Source organism: Rhinatrema bivittatum, chromosome 2 (assembly GCF_901001135.1).
Source record: "Rhinatrema bivittatum chromosome 2, aRhiBiv1.1, whole genome shotgun sequence".
NCBI classification, from domain to species: domain Eukaryota; kingdom Metazoa; phylum Chordata; class Amphibia; order Gymnophiona; family Rhinatrematidae; genus Rhinatrema; species Rhinatrema bivittatum.
In genome coordinates, this window is record NC_042616.1 from 60,698,400 (window position 1) to 60,721,775 (window position 23,376).

General features: G+C 43.6%; 1 protein-coding gene across 5 annotated transcripts in view; it reads right to left on the minus strand.

Moving 5' to 3' along the window:
* KIF9 (kinesin family member 9) overlaps positions 1 to 23,376 on the minus strand; it is a 252,053-nt gene that overhangs the window by 22,125 nt on the left and 206,552 nt on the right. For all 5 annotated transcript variants that reach the window (XM_029588252.1, XM_029588254.1, XM_029588251.1 and 2 more), the window contains exons 19-20: positions 21,894 to 22,009; positions 1,140 to 1,244 (exon numbers count right to left, since the gene is read on the minus strand). In XM_029588252.1, the coding sequence (XP_029444112.1) occupies positions 1,140 to 1,244; positions 21,894 to 22,009 (221 nt within the window). The remainder of the gene's footprint in view (positions 1 to 1,139; positions 1,245 to 21,893; positions 22,010 to 23,376) is intronic.

Consider the following 23,376-nt stretch of genomic DNA (forward strand, 5'->3'; position numbering starts at 1 on the left):
CTGTGTAGCAACTAAGGGCAAAAATAATGTTGCAGAATCACTGTAGTCATGGAGTAGATATGAATAACTTAAAGGCCACTTGCTCAGTAATCAGGAAGATTCCTAGACATTTAGCTGACACTGATTAGTAATTGTAATACCACTATACATTTACCACTACACACACAAAACATACTGCTCACTGAGAAAATGGAAGAGGGGAGACTGATGGTAACGTAAAGTATTATAAAGTGGTCACTACCTAACTTGCTGGGTTGAGACAGAGGCAATTTTGTATGGTAAGACGTTTTAGTTCTAGATTCTTTTTTTATGCTAATAACATCTGTTTTCAATTTTAGGAAAAACAGTTAGTATTACCATTTGTTAATTAAATACTTCTGAATTATCTTTAGTTTCTTTTTTTATGTTAACTAAAACCTAACTAGATATAATCCACATTATAAAAATTAGATCTTTGACTTGCACAGATGAATCTGCCCACTGTCTTTTTTTGTACTATGTCACTTTGTTAAATAATTTAAAATACTTTGATGTATAGATAAAATTGCTTATAAATGTCTAGTTGTTTCATTCCTTATTGTGACATCAGCAAACAATCTTCTTTAAGGACCAAATGATGCCATGGGCCACTTCTGTGGTATTGCAACCAACAGTATACTAAGCAAATATGTCCTTGAAGACATAAGGCAAACATTTATTTTATTTATTTTTTTAAACATTTTTATATACCGGCATTAGTTGTGGACATCATGCCGGTTTACATCAAAACTGGTAAAGTATGGAAATTACATTTTAACAGGGAATTAGAAACTGGGAGGAGGGTAAATAATTAAATAGGATAGACGAGAAATAACAGTAACATTAACATTAACATGGTTCCTCGGTGTGAACGAGGAGAGAGGATAACAACATATGGTTCCTCAGTATGTAATGTGGAGGTCTTATTTTTACAAAGGAACTTGAATCACTGCAGAAAAACTAAGGGAAAATAACTTCTTGGGATAAGGAAGGTCTAGAAAACCACCTATGTAGGTGCACCTAAGATTATAATCTTCCAAAACGTTTTACTGAACAGAGGTTTACTGACAAACATGCTGAGAACAGAGATGAAAGATATTGTAGCAACTGATTGTACTTACCCTGTGACCTACTTTCATTTTAGCATTGTAAAATGAGAGTGCGTTTGGATTATCTAGCGACAGGGTCTGCTGTAGGTGTTCAAACCTGTCCTGGTCATCTTCTCCCTGAAAAGGAAGGCAGGCCATAAAGCATGATATTGACACTGCAAGCACAACTGTGAAAGGCTCACAAAGGTCTAGAGCTGAACTGATCCATAGACGGAAGTATATCTCCAGCTTTTCATTTTAGATCCATGGAAAAAAAATCTACTGAAAAAAACTCCATACTAGAAACAGATTTAAAAATGCACTGCTTATGTAAACAGCAGTACCTCTCACCTACTGCAGATACATATGGATTTTACCTTACATTATCTCTTGCTGTCACTAAGAGACAGGTCAGTCTATAACAGAAATATTAACCTTCATTTACAAATTTTGCCAAATGACAGACATTTCTGTAAATATAGGCAATTCATTTTGGATGTATGAAGAGTTTGGTTTAATGTAGAAATTCTCATATCCCTGTATAATGCAGTACATTGTGCTCTGATTGTATCTAGAGTCCAATTGTTAATATTAATGGGGTGCAGAGCTTGCAGGCCCATGGGTACTTTGCTCTTTGTACTCCTGAGCCTACAAGCTCATTTTCACATGAGATCTCCCCAGGAAAGTTAGACCTGCAAAGGCCACTGGTTCCAAGATAGCTCCTGCCTTTGCACCTACTGTTTGTGTGAATCAGGTCCGTAATGAAAAGTAAGTGTGGAGATTAGAAAATCTCCAGGTGTATTTTAATTCTTCTGACCACTGTCCTCCCGACCTTGGGAAGTCTCCTTTTACACACAGTAAAGCTGGGAAATTTTCAAAAGCCTGTTTCACTTGGGTAAACAGTTTATAGCCTAAAATAGTAATTAGCTGTTCAATTGTAAAACTGCTTCCTTATTTCTCTCTGTGGCCTCAGTGGGCAGAACAATTTTCAAAGCCATTTACGTGGGTTAATAGCATTTACCCATTTTGAATTGCCTCCCCCTCCAGGTGGCCAAACGTTTGTACGTTGTGGAATACATGCACTTTTACCCACCTTTATAGGAGGGGTTCCTGGGGCAGTGTTTACTTCAAAGGAGAAAAATAACGCATGTAGATTACAGGTTCAAGTCTACAAGAGTTAAGTGCCATTTTCAACAACAGGTTAACTTTGGACCCAGCAAAGCTGGCATAAATCAGGAGGAAAAATATGTGCCTGGTCTCTTGGGGGCAGTTGCCCTGTAACACAGTGTAACGTGGATAAGCATTCAAGTTTATTCTACTCTGTTAATCTACTGTAGCAAAGCAAGTGTTAGTTTGGTTTGTTTGAAACTATGGATGTAGCGATGTACCACACCAAGAATTTTAGATAGCTGTGGGCTGTAAGTATGTTAAAATAAATACAATTTCTCCATTAGAACTTTGTGTCTGCAGCAACTTGGTTCAAATCCCATGGATTTTGTTCCAAGGTGAGAAATCTGAAAGATGAATCTCAAAACTAGCAAGACTGAGGGCTGAATCATTAAAACAGGTGTTTTGTACCTGCAAAAGCAAGCACACTACGCACAATTATTTTAGTGTGAGTGAAACCATGTTGAATGCATGGTGAACCTATGGCCACTGGACCTTAGAAACACCTGGGCTAGAGGGAACAACAGGAGAAAACTATTTGGCCAAGGAATATGCTTAACACACACACATTTCAAACAGCCTGACCTGTCTGGCTGAATCATGAAGAGAAACACAGAACAAGCTAGCAGATGAACAGATTCTCCTTTTTTACTGCAATTCACAAACTCTCCATCATCGCTGGCTTTACTCTGGCTTTTCCACCACTCTTCTTGTGCTGATCTACAAGGATCGAGGGGTTAAAGGGGCACTTAGAGAAGATAAGGCCATCGAGGAAAGGATCGAGGGGTTAAAGGGGCACTTAGAAAAGATAAGGCCATCACAGAAAGATTACATGATTTCTGTGCTTCGGTGTTTACTGAAGAGGATGTTGGGGAGGTACCCGTACTGGAGAAGGTTTTCATGGGTAATGATTCAGATGGACTGAACCAAATCACGGTGAACCTAGAAGATATGGTAGGACTGATTTACAAACTGAAGAGTAGTAACTCACCTGGACCGGATGGTATACACCCCAGAGTTCTGAAGGAACTCAAAAATGAAATTTCAGACCTATTAGTAAAAATTTGTAATCTATCATTAAAATCATCCATTGTACCTGAAGACTGGAGGATAGCTAATGTAACCCCAATATTTAAAAAGGGCTCCAGGGGCGATCCAGGGAACTACAGACCGGTTAGCCTGACTTCAGTGCCAGGAAAAAATAGTAGAAAGTGTTCTAAACATCAAAATAACAGAACATATAGAAAGACATGGTTTAATAGAACAAAGTCAGCATGGCTTTACCCAAGGCAAGTCTTGCCTCACAAATCTGCTTCACTTTTTTGAAGAAGTTAATAAACGTGGATAAAGGTGAACCAGTAGATGTAGCGTACTTGGATTTTCAGAAGGCGTTTGACAAAGTTTCTCATGAGAGGCTTCTAGGAAATGTAAAAATATCGTGCAATATCCCTAGCTGGACCCTCCTTATGGAACTCTATGCCCACCCACCTACGCCTTGAGACCTGCTCCAAGAAATTCAGACAGAACCTCAAGACCTGGCTGTTCACACGAGCCTACGCATGAGCCCCACTTCTTTTCTCTCCCATTCTCCTGCTCCGTCCCCCCCCCCCCCCCGCCTCTTCCCCTCGCCCTCCAGGTCATTGACCGAAATACCCCCTCCCTAATTCACTTCCCTCCTATTATATTATTGTACATAATCTATACCTCCATTTAACAATGTTCTTGCGTTTACCTATTTGTACAACATAACCTTGGTTTCCCCATTCCTTCTACCCCCTTCCCCTCCCTCCCCCTCTCCCCCCACTAGTTCATTGATTAGTTTTATTGTAAAGCCCTGTTGGCTATTTTTTGTTCCATGGAAACCGATGTGATGTTTTCTTAACGAATGTCGGTATACAAAAAACTCTAAATAAATAAATAAATAAATAAATAAATAAATAAAAATAAATAAAAAGTCATGGGATCGGTGGCGATGTCCTTTCATGGATTACAAACTGGCTAAAAGAGAGGAAACAGAGAGTAGGATTAAATGGACAATTTTCTCAGTGGAAAAGGGTAAGCAGTGGAGTGCCTCAGGGATCTGTACTTGGACCGGTGCTTTTCAATATATATATAAATGATCTGGAAAGGAATACGATGAGTGAGGTTATCAAATTTGCGGATGATACAAAATTATTCAGAGTAGTTAAATCACAAGCAGACTGTGATACATTACAGGAGGACCTTGCAAGACTGGAGGATTGGGCATCCAAATGGCAGATGAAATTTAATGTGGACAAGTGCAAGGTGTTGCATATAGGGAAAAATAACCCTTGCTGTAGTTACACGATGTTAGGTTCCATATTAGGAGCTACCACCCAGGAAAAAGATCTAGGCATCATAGTGGATAATACTTTAAAATCGTCGGCTCAGCGTGCTGCAGCAGGTAAAAAAGCAAATAGATTGTTAGGAATTATTAGGAAAGGAATGGTTAATAGAACGGAAAATGTCATAACGCCTCTGTATCGCTCCATGGTGAGACCACCCCTTGAATACTGTGTACAATTCTGGTCGATGCATCTCAAAAAAGATATAGTTGCAATGGAGAAGGTACAGAGAAGGGCAACCAAAATGATAAAGGGGATGGAACAGCTCCCCTATGAGGAAAGGCTGAAGAGGTTAGGGCTGTTCAGCTTGGAGAAGAGACGGCTGAGGGGGGATATGATAGAGGTCTTTAAGATCATGAGAGGTCTTGAACGAGTAGATGTGACTCGGTTATTTACACTTTCGAATAATAGAAGGACTAGGGGGCATTCCATGAAGTTAGCAAGTAACACATTTAAGACTAATCGGAGAAAATTCTTTTTCATTCAACGCACAATAAAGCTCTGGAATTTGTTGCCAGAGGAGGTGGTTAGTGAGTTAGTGTAGCTGGGTTCAAAAAAGGTTTGGATAAGTTCTTGGAGGAGAAAGTCCATTAATGGCTATTAATCAATTATACTTAGGGAATAGCCACTGCTATTAAATGCATCAGTAGCATGGGTTCTTCTTAGTGTTTGGGTAATTGCCAGGTTCTTGTGGCCTGGTTTTGGCCTCTGTTGGAAACAGGATGCTGGGCTTGATGGACCCTTGGTCTGACCCAGCATGGAAATTTCTTATGTTCTCAGAGAAATGGAGTGGGCAGTAGAGAGCCTCAGGGATCTGTATTGGGACCCTTACTTTTCAATATATTTATAAATGATCTGGAAAGAAATATGACGAGTGAGGTAATCAAATTTGCAGATGATACAAAATTGTTCAGAGTAGTTAAATCACAAGCAGATTGTGATAAATTGCAGGAAGACCTTGTGAGACTGGAAAATTGGGCATCGAAATGGCAGATGAAATTTAATGTGGATAAGTGCAAGGTGATTCATATAGGGAAAAATAACCCATGCTATAGTTACACAATGTTAGGTTACATATTAGGTGCTACCTCCCAAGAAAGAGATCTAGGCGTTATAGTGGATAACACATTGAAATCGTCAGTTCAGTGTGCTGCGGCAGTCAAAAAAGCAAACAATGTTGGGAATTATTAGAAAGGGAATGGTGAATAAAATGGAAAATGTCATAATGCCTCTGTATCGCTCCATGGTGAGACCACACCTTGAATACTGTGTACAATTCTGGTCATCGCATGTCAAAAAACATATAATTGCGATGGAGAAAGTTCAGAGAAGGGCGACCAAAATGACAAGGGGAATGGAACAGCTCCCCTATGAGGAAAGACTAAAGAGGTTAGGACTTTTCAGCTTGGAGAAGAGACAGCTGAGGGGGGATATGATAGAGGTGTTTAAAATCATGAGAGGTCTAGAACGGGTAGATGTGAATCGGTTATTTACTCTTTCGGATAATAGAAAGACTAGGGGGCAGTCCATGAAGTTAGCATGTGGCACATTTAAAACTAATCGGAGAAAGTTCTTTTTCATTCAATGCACAATTAAACTCTGGAATTTGTTGTCAGAGGATGTGGTTAGTGCAGTTAGTATAGCTGTGTTTAAAAAAGGATTGGATAAGTTCTTGGAGGAGACGTCCATTACCTGCTATTAATTAAGTTGACTTAGAAAATAGCCCCTGCTATTACTAGCAACAGTAACATGGAATAGGTACTTGCCAGGTTCTTATGGCCTGGATTGGCCACTGTTGATAACAGGATGCTGGGCTTGATGGACCCTTGGTCTGACCCAGTATGGCATGTTCTTATGTTCTTATCCTCTTATGTTTGTCGCATGATTTCTTGCATTCTGTTACTGTTTGTTATGTTGGGCGGCTCACTGGAAGGTCCCACACTTATCCCGGACCATGTTGTTGTTTTCGCTGTGCAGACACCACCAACAGAAAAGCACCACCAAGCGCAGCACAGCAGGCCTGAATGCCACCATCTTCTGGCCCAGCCTGAGACCACACACACGACGACTTAAAGGGCCCGCAGTGCCCTGTAATGACATCTTTGGGTCGCCCTATTTAAGGCTGCTCAGTACAACTCCTTGATGCCTCAGCAATGGGTCTCCTGCCTTGGCAGTACATGTTGCTCCTGCATTTCTGAGTGTTACTGCGTTCCTGATTGTCTGTCTCATCCAGCCTTGCCTTGCCCAGTCTGTCTCATCTAGCCTTGCTCTGCCCAGTTGTCTTGTCCAGTGACTCTTGTGTGTCTTTGTCCCTCCTTGGCCTGATCTCTTGCTTGGATCTGACCATGACTGCCTGCCACCTGGACCTGGTCTCTTGTTTGGACCTGACTACATTTGCTTGCCACCTGTCCTGACCCTTGGCCTATTCCGGTACCTCCAGCTTGCTGCCTGTCTCAACCCTGGCATACTTAGACTCTCTTTTTAACTCTACTGCCCTAGAAGCATGCCTAAGAAGTGCTGGCCACCAAAACCCAAGGGGTCAAGCTGCAAGAGAGGAGGCTGGTATAGGTGAAGCTCCAGTCTGCCCCACCACAGGTGTAAGTCTCGTAGGTTCATATACAAGGCTATGTCAAGTACGCCACAGCATAAAAGACTCTCTCACACCACTCATCTCTGGTACAGCTTGCTACTCCCACACTCCATCTGCCTCCTCCTCCCAGGTATGATGGGGACCCCACCATGTGTAGATTCTTCTTGAATCAATGCCAGATGCAGTTTGAATTACAGGCACCTCTCTTCCCATTTAATCGGATCAAGGTTACCTATATTCTGTCCTTGTTGAGCGGTTCCACCCTGACACGGGCTTCACCCCTTTGGGAGAGAGATGACCCACTGCTTGAGAGTCTGAACAACTTCCTGCAAGAGTTCTGGAATATTTTTGATTAGCCTGGCCTCATGGTGACTGATCTTCTTCAGATCTGTCAAGGCTCCTGGTCTTCAGGGGACTACATGGTTTATTTCCCCACACTGTTTTCTGAGCTCCAATGAGTCTGTGATAGCTTGACTGCTATCTTCAGGCAAGGACTCTCAGAATGCATCAAAGATGAACTGGCCAGCTGGGATCTGTCTGCTACCTTGGAGAGGGGTTAATCAGTTTAGCCATATGCCTGGACCTCAGATTCCAAGAATGGGCACGAAAGAGGGGTTTGGCTCATCGTCCCATTCACCTTGCACCTAGCTTCCAGCGTCCAGTAATTTCCAGGTCTTGTCCTGAGTCAGTTCCTTCTTCGGAAGAATCTATGAATGTTGATCGCTTCAAGTTGTCTCCAGAAGAGAAGCAGAGGCACTGGTGCCTCAACTTGTGTTTAGATAGTGCTGTTCCTGGGTACTTTGCGAATCATTACCCGGCCAAACCAGGATACTCCAGACCTAGGTCTGGTAGGAGAGGCCATCCTAGGTCAACCATGCTCTTCTCCTTGAATTCTAGTACTAGTACACCTTTTGTTCAGGAATGCTCAGGTGGACACACAAGCCTTCCTTGATACCAGCGTTGGAGGTAGCTTCATTTACAAATCCTTGGCACATCACTATGGGATTCCTACCATTCTAATGAATTCAGTGCTCACAATTTTGTCTATGGAAATTCCTTACCAGGATGTATCACGAGGATCCACCATCCCACTCGCTATGCAGACAGGCCTCCTACAAGGGGAACAGATCAGTCTATACATAATGCCCAAAGCGGAGAATGAGGTCATTTTGGGCCTAACTTTGTACATGCTGCATCAGCCCCACATTGCTTGGGGTACTTTACAGCTCGCCAGATGGAGTCCCCACTGCCACAAGTAATGCCTTGGTACAAACTTCCCAGTCATTTACCTTGCCCGTATAGTCACCCCAGAGTGACTAGGACTGCCACTGTAGTACACAGAGTATGCAGATGTCTTTAGCAAATAGCAGGCAGAGGTCCTGCCCCACATCACTCTTACGACTGTCCCATTGACTTGATTCCTGGGAAAGTACCTCCCATGGGTAGAGTCTATCTGCTTTCTGCTCCACAAATAGAGGCCATGTCCAAATATATAAAGGAAATCTAGACAGTTTATTCACCCTTAGTCATTGCCCGCTGGGGCTGGCTTCTTTTTCAAGGGAAAAAAGGATGATTTGCTATGCCCTTGCATCAACTACTGTCAGCTCAATGCCATTACCAGGAAGAATAGATACCTGATCCCACCGACATTGCCTCAAAGGGGCACAGATATTTACTAAGCTGGACCTGTGGAGGGTATACAACTGATTAGGATCCAAGAGAGAGACAAATGGAAGACCACTTTTAATACCAGGGATGGACACTATCAGATTATGCAACACTCCCACGGTCTTTCAGTTTATGGTCAATGAGATTTTTTGGGAACTTCTCTACTCCTATGTGGTTGTATATCTGGACAATATTGTAGCATTTTCAAGGTCACTGCAAGAATACAGACGTAATGTGAAGCAAGTTCTCCAGTGTTTCTGTGAACACCACCTGTTTGCAAAATTAGAAAAATATACATTCGAACAGGAGGAGCTCCCATTCCTAGGCTATATCATTTCCTGACAAGACCTATGTACGGATCCACAGAAACTGAAAGCCATCCTGGAATGGCCCCAATCCGGGGGCTTCAAAGCCCTGCAGCACTTCCTTGGGTTTGCGAACTATTACAGGCAGTTCATTCATGGCTACTCCACATTGGCCGCATCAATCACCACTCTCAAGAAAAAAAACTTTGAGCTTTGGTATTGCCCTGCAGAGAAAATCCAAAGGGCCAATGCCCTCTTGTGTACCTTTGATCTTGAAGGCTCCATGGAAATGCTACAACATATCATCGACCTTGCAAGGATCATAAGAACATAAGAAATTGCCATGCTGGGTCAGTCCAAGGGTCCATCAAGCCCAGCATCCTGTTTCCAACAGAGGCCAAACTAGGCCACAAGAACCTGGCAATTACCCAAACACCAAGAAGATCCCAAGTTACTGATGCAATTAATAGCAGTGGTTATTCCCGAAGTAAACTTGATTAATAGCAGTTAATGGACTTCTTCTCCAAGAACTTATCCAAACCTTTTTTGAACCCAGCTACACTAACTGCACTAACCACACTCTGGCAGTAAATTCCAAAGCTTAATTGTACGTTGCATGAAAAAGAATTTCTCCGATTAGTCTTAAATGTGCTACTTGTAACTTCATGGAATGCCCTCTAGTCCAGTGGTTCTCAACCTTTCTAATGCCGTGACCCCGCAATACAGTTCCTCATGTTGCGGTGACCCCAAACCAAAAAATAATTTTGGTGGCTACTTCAAAACTGTAATTTTGCTACAGTTATGATTCGGAATGTAAATACCTGATATGCATTATGTATTCTCATTGCTACAAATCAAACATAATTATACATTGGGGAACAGTGTGAACTACATCTTATAGTGGTCTCTTATAGTATAAGACCGATGTAGTTCACATTTTTAAATGTATGGTGCTTTGTGTAAGTGTAAGCTGCTTTGTGTACTGTGTAATGATTACACACAAAGCACCTTACACTTTTGTGTGTGTACTGTTTTTACATTATTAACCTTTTTTACACCAGCAGGCTGTCTCGCAGGCTCTCTTGGCTCTCCGCCTCCTAGGCTTCTGTCCTCCGGCGCTTGCTGCGTCCGCCCACTGATGAAGTCAGCAAGCGCCGGACACATGTAATGCGCTGCTATGGACTGTGGAGCGTTCCCCCCGCTTCCCCCGCCCCTTAGGCCCCGGACGGATGATGCAATCACGTCTGCGCATGCGCGCAGGCATTCAGTTTGGAACGCGTATCCATAACGGCGTGCGTTCCAGCTGAATAGCGCTGCTGCAGACGGTAGTGCGACTTCTCAGCGGCTAAAGCCATCAGAAATATGTATTTTCCAATGGCTTTAGGCGACCCCTGTGTTTTGGTTGTTCGACCCCCGCCGGGGTCGCGACCCACAGGTTGAGAACCGCTGCTCTAGTCCTTCTATTATCCAAAAGTATAAATAACCGATTCACATCTACTTGTTCAAGACCTCTCATGATCTTAAAGACTTCTATCATATCCCCCCTCAGACGTCTCTTCTCTAAGCTGAACAGCCCTAACCTCTTCAGCCTTTCCTCACAGGGAAGCTGTTCCATTCCCCTTATCATTTTGGTCGCCCTTCTCTGTACTTTCTCCATTGCAACTATATCTTTTTTGAGATGCGGTGACCAGAACTGTACACAGTATTCAAGGTGCGGTCTCACATGGAGCGATACAGAGGCATTATGACATTTTCCGTTCTATTAACCATTCCTTTCCTAAAAATTCCTAACATTCTGTTTGCTTTTTTGACTGCTGCAGCACACTGAGCTGACGATTTTAAAGTATTATCCACTATGATGCCTAGATCTTTTTCCTGGGTGGTAGTTCCTAGTATTGAACCTAACATTGTGTAACTACAGCAAGGGTTATTTTTCCCTATATGCAACAGCTTGTACTTCTCCACATTACATTTCATCTGCCATTTGGATGCCCAATCTTCCAGTCTTTCAAGGTCCTCCTGTAATGTATCACAATCCGCTTGTGATTTAACTACTCTGAATAATTTTGTATCATCCGCAAATTTGATAACCTCACTCGTCATATTCCTTTCCAGATCATTTATTTATATATTGAAAAGCACCGGTCCAAGTACAGATCCCTGAGGCACTCCATTGTTTACCCTTTTCCACTGAGAAAATTGACCATTTAATCCTACTATCTGTTTCCTGTCTTTTAACCAGTTTGTAATCCACGAAAGACCATCTCCTCCTATCCCATGACTTTTTAGTTTTCTTAGAAGTCTCTCATGAGGGACTTTGTCAAACGCCTTGTGAAAATCCAAATACACTACATCTACCGGTTCACCTTTATCCACATGTTTATTAACCTCTTCAAAAAAAATGAAGTAGATTTGTGAGGCAAGACTTGACTTGGGTAAATCCATGTTGACTGTGTTCTATTAAACCATGTCTTTTTATATGCTCTACGATTTTGATCTTTAGAATAGTTTCCACTATTTTTCCCGGCACTGAAGTCAGGCTCACTGGTCTATAGTTACTCGGATCGCCCCTGGAGCCCTTTTTAAATATTAGGGTTATATTGGCCACCCTCCAGTCTTCAGGTGCAATGGATGATTTTAATGATAGGTTATAAATTTTAACTAATAGATCAGAAATTTCATTTTTGAGTTCCTTCAGTACCCTAGGATGCATACCATCTGGTCCGGGTGATTTGCTACTCTTTAGTTTGTCATCTGGCCTACTACATCTTCCCAGTTCACAGTGATTTGGTTCAGTTCGTCTGACTCATCACCCTTGAAAACCATCACCTGAACTGGTATCTCCCCAACAACCTTATTAGTAAACATGGAAGCAAAGAATTCATTTAGTCTTTCTGCAATGGCCTTATCTTCCCTAAGAGCCCCTTTAACCCCTCAGTCATTTAATGGTCCAACCGACTCCCTCACAGATTTCTTGCTTCGGATATATTTTAAAAAGTTTTTATTATGAGTTTTTGCCTCTATGGCCAACTTCATTTCAAATTCTCTCTTCGCTTGTCTTATCAATGTTTTACACTTAACTTGACAATGCTTATGTTTTGTCCTATTTTCTTCAGATGGAACCTTCTTCCAATTTTTTAAGGATTTTTTTTTTGGCTAAAATAGCCTCTTTCACCTCACCTCACCTTTTAACCATGATGGAAATCATTTTGCCTTCCTTCCACCTTTCTTAATGCATGGAATACATCTGGACTGCGCCTCTAGGATTGTATTTTTAAACAATGTCCAAGCCTGTTGAACACTTTTAACCTTTGCAGCTGCAACTTTTAGCTTTTTTTCTATTTTCCTCTTCATAGTTACTGCTGTAGTAACAGTCCCTCCTAGGAAGACTGTCTTTCCTAAATGTCTATGTCAGAAAGTTCTTCAGTGGGCCCACAATTTCTGCCTGGCGGGACACTCTAGCATTACCTGAAAGTTGGAGTTAATTTTCCATCATTACTGGTAGCCTTGGATGAAAACCAACATGAAGTGATATGTAGAGTCTTGTCTCAAATGTGCTATGAACAAGAATCCTTGAACTCGACCTTGGGGAATATTACAGCTGCTGTCACTGACTTTGGCACTGAACTTCCCCTCTCGATATGGGTGGAGGTGGATCGTTTCTCAAAGATGGACTATTTTACATCTCTTCCTGGTCTTCCTTCAATGCATAAATTGGCCAATCTCTTTGTTCAGCACATCTTCCATCTGCATAGGCTCCCTCTTCATATCCTCTCGGACCGAGGCGTCCAGTTTATATCTCACTTCTGGAAAAGCCTGCCACAATAATATTATGAGCAGCTCAACCAGGACCTCACCGTTCTATGTGGTGTTTGGCCATCAAACCTTTATACCAAAGCCTGTCTCTCTCTACATTACTGTCCTGCAGCCTACTTCATGGGACATGAACAACAGGACCTCTGACAGAAAACGCAGAATCTCCTTGCACAAGCGACAGAACATTTCAAAAAGGCTGGTGGACAAGAGACACTGTTCGGTACCTTAACTCCAGTCTAGGGACCTAATTTGACTCAGTATGAAAAACTTTCGCTTTGAAGTTTGCCCCAAGATTTGTGGGTCCATTGCTATTGTATGGCACGTGGGGCCAGTAGCTTACAAACTAAAGTTACCCAAGACTCTCTGCATTCATGATGTGTTTCACGTAGCCTTATTGAAGCCTAATTGAAGTGGTAGCAGAAGAAGACACTTAGTTTGAAGTCGAAGAGATTTGGGATTCCCAGAGAATCAAGAACAAAATACAATATTTGATCTCATGGAAAAACTTTGGACCCAAAGAAAACTCCTGGGAACCAGCCTCTAACCTCCAAGCACTGCAACCTCCAACCTCCAAGCACATGCATTCCACAGAAGATTCTCCAAGAAGCCCAAGCCCAGAAGACTGGGGCGGAGGCTTTGGAGGGGGGTACTGTTACATTGGGTGGCTCACGGGAAGATCCCATGAGCCACTGCGCTTAGCCCAGACTACGCTGCTCTCTCTTTAAGTTGCAAACGCCAGCAATGGAAGCGCACCACCAAGCACAGCACACTAGGCCCGAATGTTGCCATCTTCTGGCTTCCCTAGACGCACATAAAGAAAAGTCCCTGCAGCACCCTTTGATGACATCATCGGGTCACCCTATTTAAGACTGATCAGTATAACTTCTCAATGCCTCAGCAACAAGTCTATTGCCTTGGCAGAACATGCTGCTCCTGCGTTTGAATGTTCACGCGTTCCTGATTGTTCCTATGTGTTCCTGAGTGCTTATCTCATCCAGCCTTGCCTTGCCTGTCTCATCTAGTCTTGCCTTGCCCAGCCTGTCTCATTCAGACTTGTTCTGCCCAGTTATCTCGTCCAGTATCTCTTGTGTGTTTTCGTCTCTTCTTAGCCTGATCTCCTGATACTGACCTCTTGCTTGGACTTGACCATGATTGCCTGTTGCCTGGACCTGATTTCTTGTTCGGACCTGACTACATTTGCTTTCCTCCTGCCTCGACCCTTGGACTATTCTGGTACCTTCAGCTTGCTGCCTGTCCTGACCTTGGTGTACCCTTGGACTCTCTATCTCTACTGCCCTAGGGACCCACCTAAGTCCTGCCAGCCACCAGAACCCAAGGACTCAATCTGCATGGGAGGCAGCTGGTATAGATGAAACTCCAGTCTGTCCTGCTACAGGGTGCATTCTCCAGCTGTTGGCATAGGCTTCATAGGTTTGCCTATGAGGCTGTGTCAATTACACCACAGCATAAAGGGCTCACTCCCACACCACTCATCACATTGTTTTGCCTCCTCATCATCATGGAGATGCTGATCCATGTATCTGCCACCTTTTCTGTGAAGAATTGCTTTCTTGCATTGTACCTGAATCTAGACCCAACGTATCATATCATAACCCATTCTTTCAAAATATCTTCTCCACTGAAATATATATCCATATAAAGAGGCAACCCCTTTGGCCATCCCAATACTTCTGGGATATCATCTTCTTTCTGTCCTTTATACCAAATGTTATGCCCATTTCTAGAATTATTTTATTAAAAGATATTTCTTTCAGAACCAGAAGTTCTGTTACAGATGAAGAAGCAGTTTACAGGTAAGAAGTCCTAAATCTAGGTGATCAGTTTGTTGAATCTGGATTTCCTGCACTCTGGATGATGGTTTAATTCTAGCTATTGAGTGGGGGAAATAAAGCAAAGCCAGAGTCTAGAATATATTTCTGTTTAGTTGTAACAAACAATTAAAGACTATCGTTTTAGAAAAGCACAATGTGATCTCTGTCTGACTCAAAGGTTCTGGCATAAACTGTATCCAGAGTTCTAAAAATAACGTGTAATGACAATGGAATGTTTCCATTGTGGAGCAGTCACTCAAACACTCAATAACACTACTGAAATGACATCAGAAAGATCTGACTTAATAACAGCAATATCACCAGCTGATATTCTTTACAATATGATATAGAAAGCTAAAACTAACATAACTACATCCGTGATATGTAGGAATTACAGGCATGATATTTTTATTTCATGACAATGGATGTACCAGCCCACCACACAAAGTGCAGCCTCTAGTTACACACATGCAGTGCAGAATTCAAGCATCCATATAGGTCCTGAAAAAGGCTGGATTATTTGCAATTTGTCATATTTGTCATTGCATCAACAAAAGGATTTAGATTTGTTTATTCATCTTTCCAAATCTGAGCTCAAGGCGAGTTCCATTACAGGTACATTAGTTATTTCCCTGCCCCAGAGGGCTTACATTATAAGTTTGTACCTGCAGCAATGGAGCATGAAATGATTTACCTAAGGTCACAAGCAGCATGAGGAGGGAGACACATGATTTGAACCCTGGCTTCCCTTGTTCTCAGCCTTTTGCTCTAACCAGTAGGCTATTGTTTCCCTCCCAAGATATTTCTGATGTCATTTTATGAAGGGATCTATGTGGTCTTGATAGTGGATATCACCATCTTTGGCTATTCCTTATGTTGGTTCATAATTAGCAGGAAAAAGGACATGATAATGATCCTGGACAGGTCATTGATGAGGCCTCATCTGAAGTAATGTGTTCAGTTCTGGAGATTGTAACTCAGAAAGAATAGAGACAGTATCAGGGATGTGAGCCCTCGGGCTGTGGCATGGTTGATGCAGCCTAGTAGACGAATCTACTAGGTCCATGCTGACAGCTGGTGGACACGCCCTTACTGGGACTACAGCTGGAGCTTCCCCTATATCAGCCCTGTTCCCCGCAGTTTGATTCCTTGGGTTCCAGGGGCCAACAGGGCTTAGGCAATTGTCCCTTAAGGAGAGGTCAAAGAGAGTCCAGGTATGGGCAGTGGTCAGGGCTGGTAGCGAGAAGACAGGATCCAAGTACAAGCCAAGGTTGGGGCAGGCAGCATGTAAGAAGGCATCTGGGTATGTTGTAGAGGTCGGTACCAGGTGGCAGGCAAGAGAATAGTCAGGGTCCGTAGCAAAGTTCAGTGTCCAAGAGACAGGCAAGACAGACAGAACAAGGATGGATGTGTTTCGATTCTGTTTGTGGGATAGGTCCACAAGCAGCCTCTCACTTTTCCAGCCAGCTTCTCCACAGTTTGCCTGCCTCGTTGCTGTGTCTTCTGCTCTTGCGGCCAGGAGGCCGCAGCCGGTACTCCTTCACGGTCAGGCCCACGTCTTTCCTCTGCACGGCGGGCCATGCCGCCATGCCCTGATGTGGCTAGGAGGCCGCCAACACCATCTTCTCGCAGCAGGAAGTGTCGCCATCGTTCCTCCTCTTCCTGCGGCTGGGAGGCTGTCCTGGAGCTCCTCTTCATGGCCCGGAGCCCTCGGGCCTGCTTCTCAGCATGGCCACTCTCCAGGGTCCTGCCTCCTACCTCCTTAAGTGCGAGGCCGCGCCCTCCTCTCCTGATTTTAAAGGGCCAGCAGTGGGTGAAGTCCCTGGCTCCTCCTCGTGATGTCATCTTGGGTGTTCCTCTTCAGCCCTACAAAAGGGCTCAGCCTTCAGTTCCTCTTCGCCTTCGCAAGGAGTCAGACATAGAGTCAGACTACTCCTGGATCCTCTGTTCCAGCTCTTCGGTCCAGGAGCTCCTGACATCCAGCTCCACTTCTTCAAGGCACTCTGTTCTTCGTGGGAATTCCCTTGTCTTCCTCTGTGGTTCCTGATCCTTCGTCTGCATCTTCGTTCCATGTTTGGTTTCTCGCCGGATCCTAAGTCCTTGTCTTCAGAAGTCTTCGTCGTTCGACCTTCCTGATGTCCTCACCTTCAGATTGTCCTGAAGTTCTTGCCTTCCGATGTCCTGTCCTTTCTGAAGTCTGTCATCCTGTTGTTCTGCCTCTCGGAGCCTCCTCGATGCTCTTGGTTGGGTGACCTGGGGGTCCGAGGTCCAGATGTCTCAGATGTCTTGTTCTCCAGTTCACTCGACACCTCCGCGATGCTCTTGACTGAGTGTCCTGGGGGTTCAAGTCCAGATGTCCCGACATTCCAGAAATCTTCATGTCAAGTTGTCTTCATCTTCAGTTCTTTCGCTGCTAAGCGTTCAGACCCTTTTGGCTCCTACATCAAGGAAGCCTTCAGACTCTTTGGCTCCCTCGTCAATGTAGCCTTCTTCTTGATATCCTGGTTCCGGATTTTACCTCTTAGTGGCCCATTCTCTCTTCAGCTTTGCTATTGACCTTGTGATTCGTCTTCCGCGCTGGGTCTGAAGCCGTCGCTTCTTCAGGATGGCCTGTGTCGATCACGCCTGGTCCTCAAAGCTCAGTCCAGGATGGATATTGCTACGAGTCATGGCCGGATACCTTCATATTGAGTTTTAACTCTTCTGCATCTTTACACTCAGCAAGTGTCTTCATCAGTGTCCCTGATGTTCTTCTCTTCAGCCTTGCCTCATCCTTATCCAGTATCATCTGACCTCATCTCCAAGTATTGTCTAATCATCGTCTTCAGCCTTCAAGTCTCGTCTTGTTCCAGTTCCATCATCTGCCCTCGACCTCTGTCCATCCTGGTGCATTTGCCGTTCCTGTACAGCAGGTCCGAAAGGGCTATCGAGTGGCTGGAGGGCTACCCCAGAGACCAGCATTGCGTCTCTACTGCTGTGTCAGGTTTGGCAGAGGTTAGGGTCCCTGGTCTTCTGCCTGTCCGCCTGTACTTGGACATATCTCACCTGCCTCAGCACTTCCACGGAGCTCTTCTCTGCGGTCGTGTCGTGGTCCAAGGGCACACCACTCTCCACGGAAGTGGGATCGCTCCCGCAACAGGATGAACACAGATGAGCAAGACAGGGTGGAATAGGCAGGGCAAGGCAACAGAGAGGCGGATGAGGCAGGAGCAGGGCATGAGGCAAAAACAGGAAAGCAAGGCAAGGCAGGAAGCATGGCAAGGGAACACAAACAGGACACCAAGGCAAGAAAGACGACAAGGCATGAACACGCACTCCTGGACTAAGCAGGGACCTGTTGCTGAGGGAAAGATCCAAGGTCTGACTGGGTTTAAATGGCCCGAGGAGGGCATGACATCATCAGGGAGGCACTGAGTCCCATTTCCTGGCACAGGGTCTTTAAGAGAAGGACTGAGGCGTGCGCATGCCTTAGGGAGCACCCTGGCATGGCTCGAGGCAGAAGTGATGATGGCATTCCTGCTGCTCTGCAGTCCAAGCAGCATTGGGGAGGGACTGCGATGTCTGGGGTGAGTGCGGCCAGTTGTAGGGGCATCCCACATCTGGACAAACATTACAGACAGCATGGAAGCGGTCCACAGAAAGGTCACCAAACTGGTCTGGGATCTGCAGCAAAACAGTTGTGAGATGAGATTGAAGGACCTAAAGATACAGTGGAGGAAAGGAGACACAGGGGTGCTATGGTACACACTTTTAAATACCTGAAAGGAATTAATAATGCACTCTCTGCATCAGGGGTAATCACCACTAATTTGGAAAGGATCCTTTCTTAGTTCAGTAGTGTTTTCTTTCTCTAGGCTTCCTTCTGTCTCCTCTCTCTAGGCTTCTCTTTCTCTATCCCTGAGACAGAGAGTGGAAAGTGGACTCAAAAGCACTCAAAATGCTATGTAGCGTTGGGTTAACCAGTCCTGTTTGCCTGAGAGATAAGTTTATAAATGATTTTACTTGCAGTTATACAATAATCAAAAATAAGCGAGACTGATTATGAAAGTGGTTCCCTGCAGTGCTAGAAGCTGTTGAGGTGTCAAGTTTCATAGTCTCTCAAAACCTTTTTCAAACTATACACAATAAAATATGTAATAGATCATTTATGTGGGAGATACTAAGAGTAAAGATGATCTTTTTTTGGTGACTTCTGCGAGTCAAACAAGAACAAAGGTTTTAACATTCTTGGTCAGGCCAAAGCCCAGTATCCTGTTTCCAAAAGTGGCCAATTGTCATAGGACAGCAAGCTGGAGTCAGGGAGCACCCCCGCAGAAGCAGTGCAGGACTGGACTAGGGCAGGTCTTCTGCTTAACCAATCACCTCCCTGCAAGTTGAGCCCTTGGGTTCTGGGTGCTGGTAGGATTTGCTCTGGCAGAACATTTTGGTGTAGACATGGACTGGGAGCTTCTGCGCAGGCTGGGAACTAGGGGCATGCACAGGCTGGAAGATGAGGCCAGGCACAGGCTGGACACAGGTACTGGCTGTGAGCTGGATACAGAGTACAGACTGGGAGCTGGATACAGAGAACAGACTGGAGGATGGATACAGAGCACAGGTTGGAGGCTGGAACCAGGTACTGAGGGCAGGCAGGGTTTGGATACAGACAGGGTTGAACCAGGGACAATGGCAAGGACTGGGAAACAGAAAAGGAACTGGACTGTGCAGCACAAGACAGAACAAGAACTGGACAAAGACAGGACTGGACAAGGACATGGCTCACAGAAGGACTGGACAAGACAGAACAGGCAACAATAAACAGAGAAGCCCAACAGGGCACAAGGCTGGCTAGGAGAACCTAGCAAGGCGATCGCGGAAAGATTAAATGATTTCTTTGCTTTGGTGTTTACTGAAGAGGATGTTGGGGAGGTACCCGCACTGGAGAAGGTTTTCATGGGCAATGATTCAGATGGACTGAATCAAATCACAGTGAACCTAGAAGATGTGGTAGACCTGATTGACAAACTGAAAAGTAGTAAATCACCTGGACCGGATGGTATACACCCCAGAGTTCTGAAGGAACTAAAAAATGAAATTTCAGACCTATTAGTAAAAATTTGTAAACTATCATTAAAATCATCCATTGTACCTGAAGACTGGAGGATAGCTAATGTAACCCCAATATTTAAAAAGGGCTCCAGGGGCGATCCGGGAAACTACAGACCGGTTAGCCTGACTTCAGTGCCAGGAAAAATAGTGGAAAGTGTTCTAAACATCAAAATCACAGAACATATAGAAAGACATGGTTTAATGGAACAAAGTCAGCATGGCTTTACCCAAGGAAGTCTTGCCTCACAAATCTGCTTCACTTTTTTTAAGGAGTTAATAAACATGTGGATAAAGGTGAACCGGTAGATGTAGTATACTTGGATTTTCAGAAGGCGTTTGACAAAGTTTCTCATGAGAGGCTTCTGGGAAAAGTAAAAAGTCATGGGATAGGTGGCGATGTCCTTTCGTGGATTGCAAACTGACTAAAAGACAGGAAACAGAGAGTAGGATTAAATGGACAATTTTCTCAGTGGAAGGGAGTGGGCAGTGGAGTGCCTCAGGGATCTGTATTGGGACCCTTACTTTTTAATATATTTATAAATGATCTGGAAAGAAATATGAAAAGTGAGATAATCAAATTTGCAGATGATACAAAATTATTCAGAGTAGTTAAATCACAAGCAGATTGTGATAAATTGCAGGAAGACCTTGTGAGACTGGAAAATTGGGCATCCAAATGGCAGATGAAATTTAATGTGGACAAGTGCAAGGTGATGCATATAGGGAAAAATAACCCATGCTATAGTTACACAATGTTAGGTTCCATATTAGGTGCTACTACCCAAGAAAGAGATCTAGGCGTCATAGTGGATAACACATTGAAATCATCGGTTCAGTGTGCTGTGGCAGTCAAAAAAAAGAAAAGAGAATGTTGGGAATTATTAGAAAGGGAATGGTTAAAATGGAAAATGTCATAATGCCTCTATATCGCTCCATGGTGAGACCACACCTTGAATACTGTGTACAATTCTGGTCGCCGCATCTCAAAAAAGATATAATTGCAATGGAGAAGGTACAACGAAGGGCGACCAAAATGATAAAGGGAATGGAACATCTCTTCTCCAAGCTGAAAAGGACTTTTCAGCTTGGAGAAGAGATGGCTGAGGGGGGGATATGATAGAGATGTTTAAAATCATGAGAGGTCTAGAACGGGTAGATGTGAATCGGATTTTTACTGTTTCGGCTAATAGAAAGACTAGGGGGCATCCATGAAGTTAGCATGTGGCACATTTAAAACTAATCGGAGAAAGTTCTTTTTCACTCAACGCACAACTAAACTCTGGAATTTGTTGCCAGAAGATGTGGTTAGTGCAATTAGTATAGCTGTGTTTAAAAAAGGATTGGATAAGTTCTTGGAGGAGAAGTCCATTACCTGCTATTAATTAAGTTGACTTAGATAATAACCACCGCTATTACTAGCAACGGTAACATGGGATAGACTTAGTTTTTGGGTACTTGCCAGGTTCTTATGGCCTGGATTGGCCACTGTTGGAGACAGGATGCTGGGCTTGATGGACCCTTGGTCTGATCCAGTATGGCATGTTCTTATGTTCTTATAAGTGAGCACCTTTTCGCAAAGTTAACAAAAAACCTTTTTGAGAGGATTAACTGACTGTGTTTGTAAGCACAGCTCTTTTCTTTTTTTATTTTAACCTGGTAGTTTCCTCCTCCTCCTTTGTACTTTCAGCTCAGTCAGAACTAGGGTTGGGATCTGATACCATGAGCCTTCCTTTGCAACTACCCAGGTAATTTTTCCCTATTTTATACCCTCCCAACATAATTAATTTATATGATAATCATCCAGACATTGTTCATTTAAGGAATTTTGTTGTGTGCTGTAGTTCTTTTGAAAATTATTTACTTTTTAGGAACTTATTCAATGCCTTATATGCTGCAATATGAAATCTAATACAAAATGCCAAATTATCAAGGCAGTGGTCCCTTATGTTACTTACCAAGGGCGAGATCTTGCTGATAGGAATCATTCCAGGCCTAATGCTGCCTCCAACCTTTAGGACAATCTGTGTATCCTCTGGTATAAGGAAGGACTCATTATACCATATCTCAAACTCTGAGAGGAAAAGAAGAATTACAGTTAGCAGAAGTAGTAGTAAAAGATGTCAATGGTAGTCTGAATTCCCCAACATCTAAGTCTGTGAAACAAAGCAAACAAAACAAGAAAGCATCCTACCTTTTGGTAAACAAATACAAAAAAAATGAACATTAAATGAAAGCTTGGTATGTGTTTATAATGCCTGCTCCCTTCAACAGAATGACTGCAGATCATACCCCCAAATCGGTTTCATCCCTGTGATGTGATTCTTTGGGAAATTGAGGGGGAGGAGGGGGAAACAGTTTATATCAAATGTAGATATTCTGACTTTCTGTGTATGAATATGGTATTGTTACACTCTGTTTCAGTGTTTTTTTCTGAGTGTTTATATGCCTGCCCTGTATATTGATGGTTACCAATAAAACTTTAAATGGAAAAAAAAAGATAAGAAATGCTGCTCGCCCAGGTCCTCTTGCTGGCTGAAGGTGATCCCGAGGCAAGGAAGGAAAGTGCTCCCAGGCAGGTGGAGTGGGGCGAGAGGAAAGAGAAGGGAAGATGACAATGCCAGGGGGGATGGGAAGGGAAGATCATGATCCCAGAAAGGTAGGAGGGAAGCAAAAGGAATGTAGTGATGCCAGGGGGGATGGAGGGAAGGCAGTGATGCCAGGGGCATGGGAGGGGAGTGAAGGTGGTGATGTCAGTGGAAAAGAAAGGAAGAGGAGATGCCAGGGGGTTATGGAGGGAAGGCAAAGTGGTGATGCGGGGTGGGGGAGGGAAGGAAAGTAATGATGCCAGGGGGTGGACAGAAATAAAGGAAAGTGATGAAGCTGGTGGGTGGAGGAGGTGATGATGTGCCACAATGAAGTAAACTCAGTGCTGGGGTGTGCCACAACATATAAAAGATTGGGAGCTGCTGATATAAACTACTATTTTATTAAGTGGGTTTTTTTGGGTTTTTTTGGCTTAGCAGTTCCAGGTCAGTCGGAATCAGCCTCTATTTGATTTTCATTTGCAACAGTTTTTCCCCATTTTAAAATCCTCCCCCCTTCCATCCAGCCCAGATATTACAATGACAGTTCTTGGCTCTAGTCCATGGCCCATAGCTTCCTCTGGAACCTGTTGCATGTGCATCCTAAATCTGGATAGTAGGTGTTGTAATTCCGCAAAAGCCAAGACTTCCCCTCCATCTCCAGGACTGTGAAAGCTGCCTCTGTAGCAATAACTGCCCTAACTGACCAGAAACCAGGGTCAGGAATCAAGCTCAGATTTCTGATGTGATTATGCATTCTATGATCAGAAAATTAGATTTCTTAAACTGTACCCTGCAGGAAAGGAATTTTTACAACTCATGTATCACACACAATACTACTGAATGCCTTGTCATA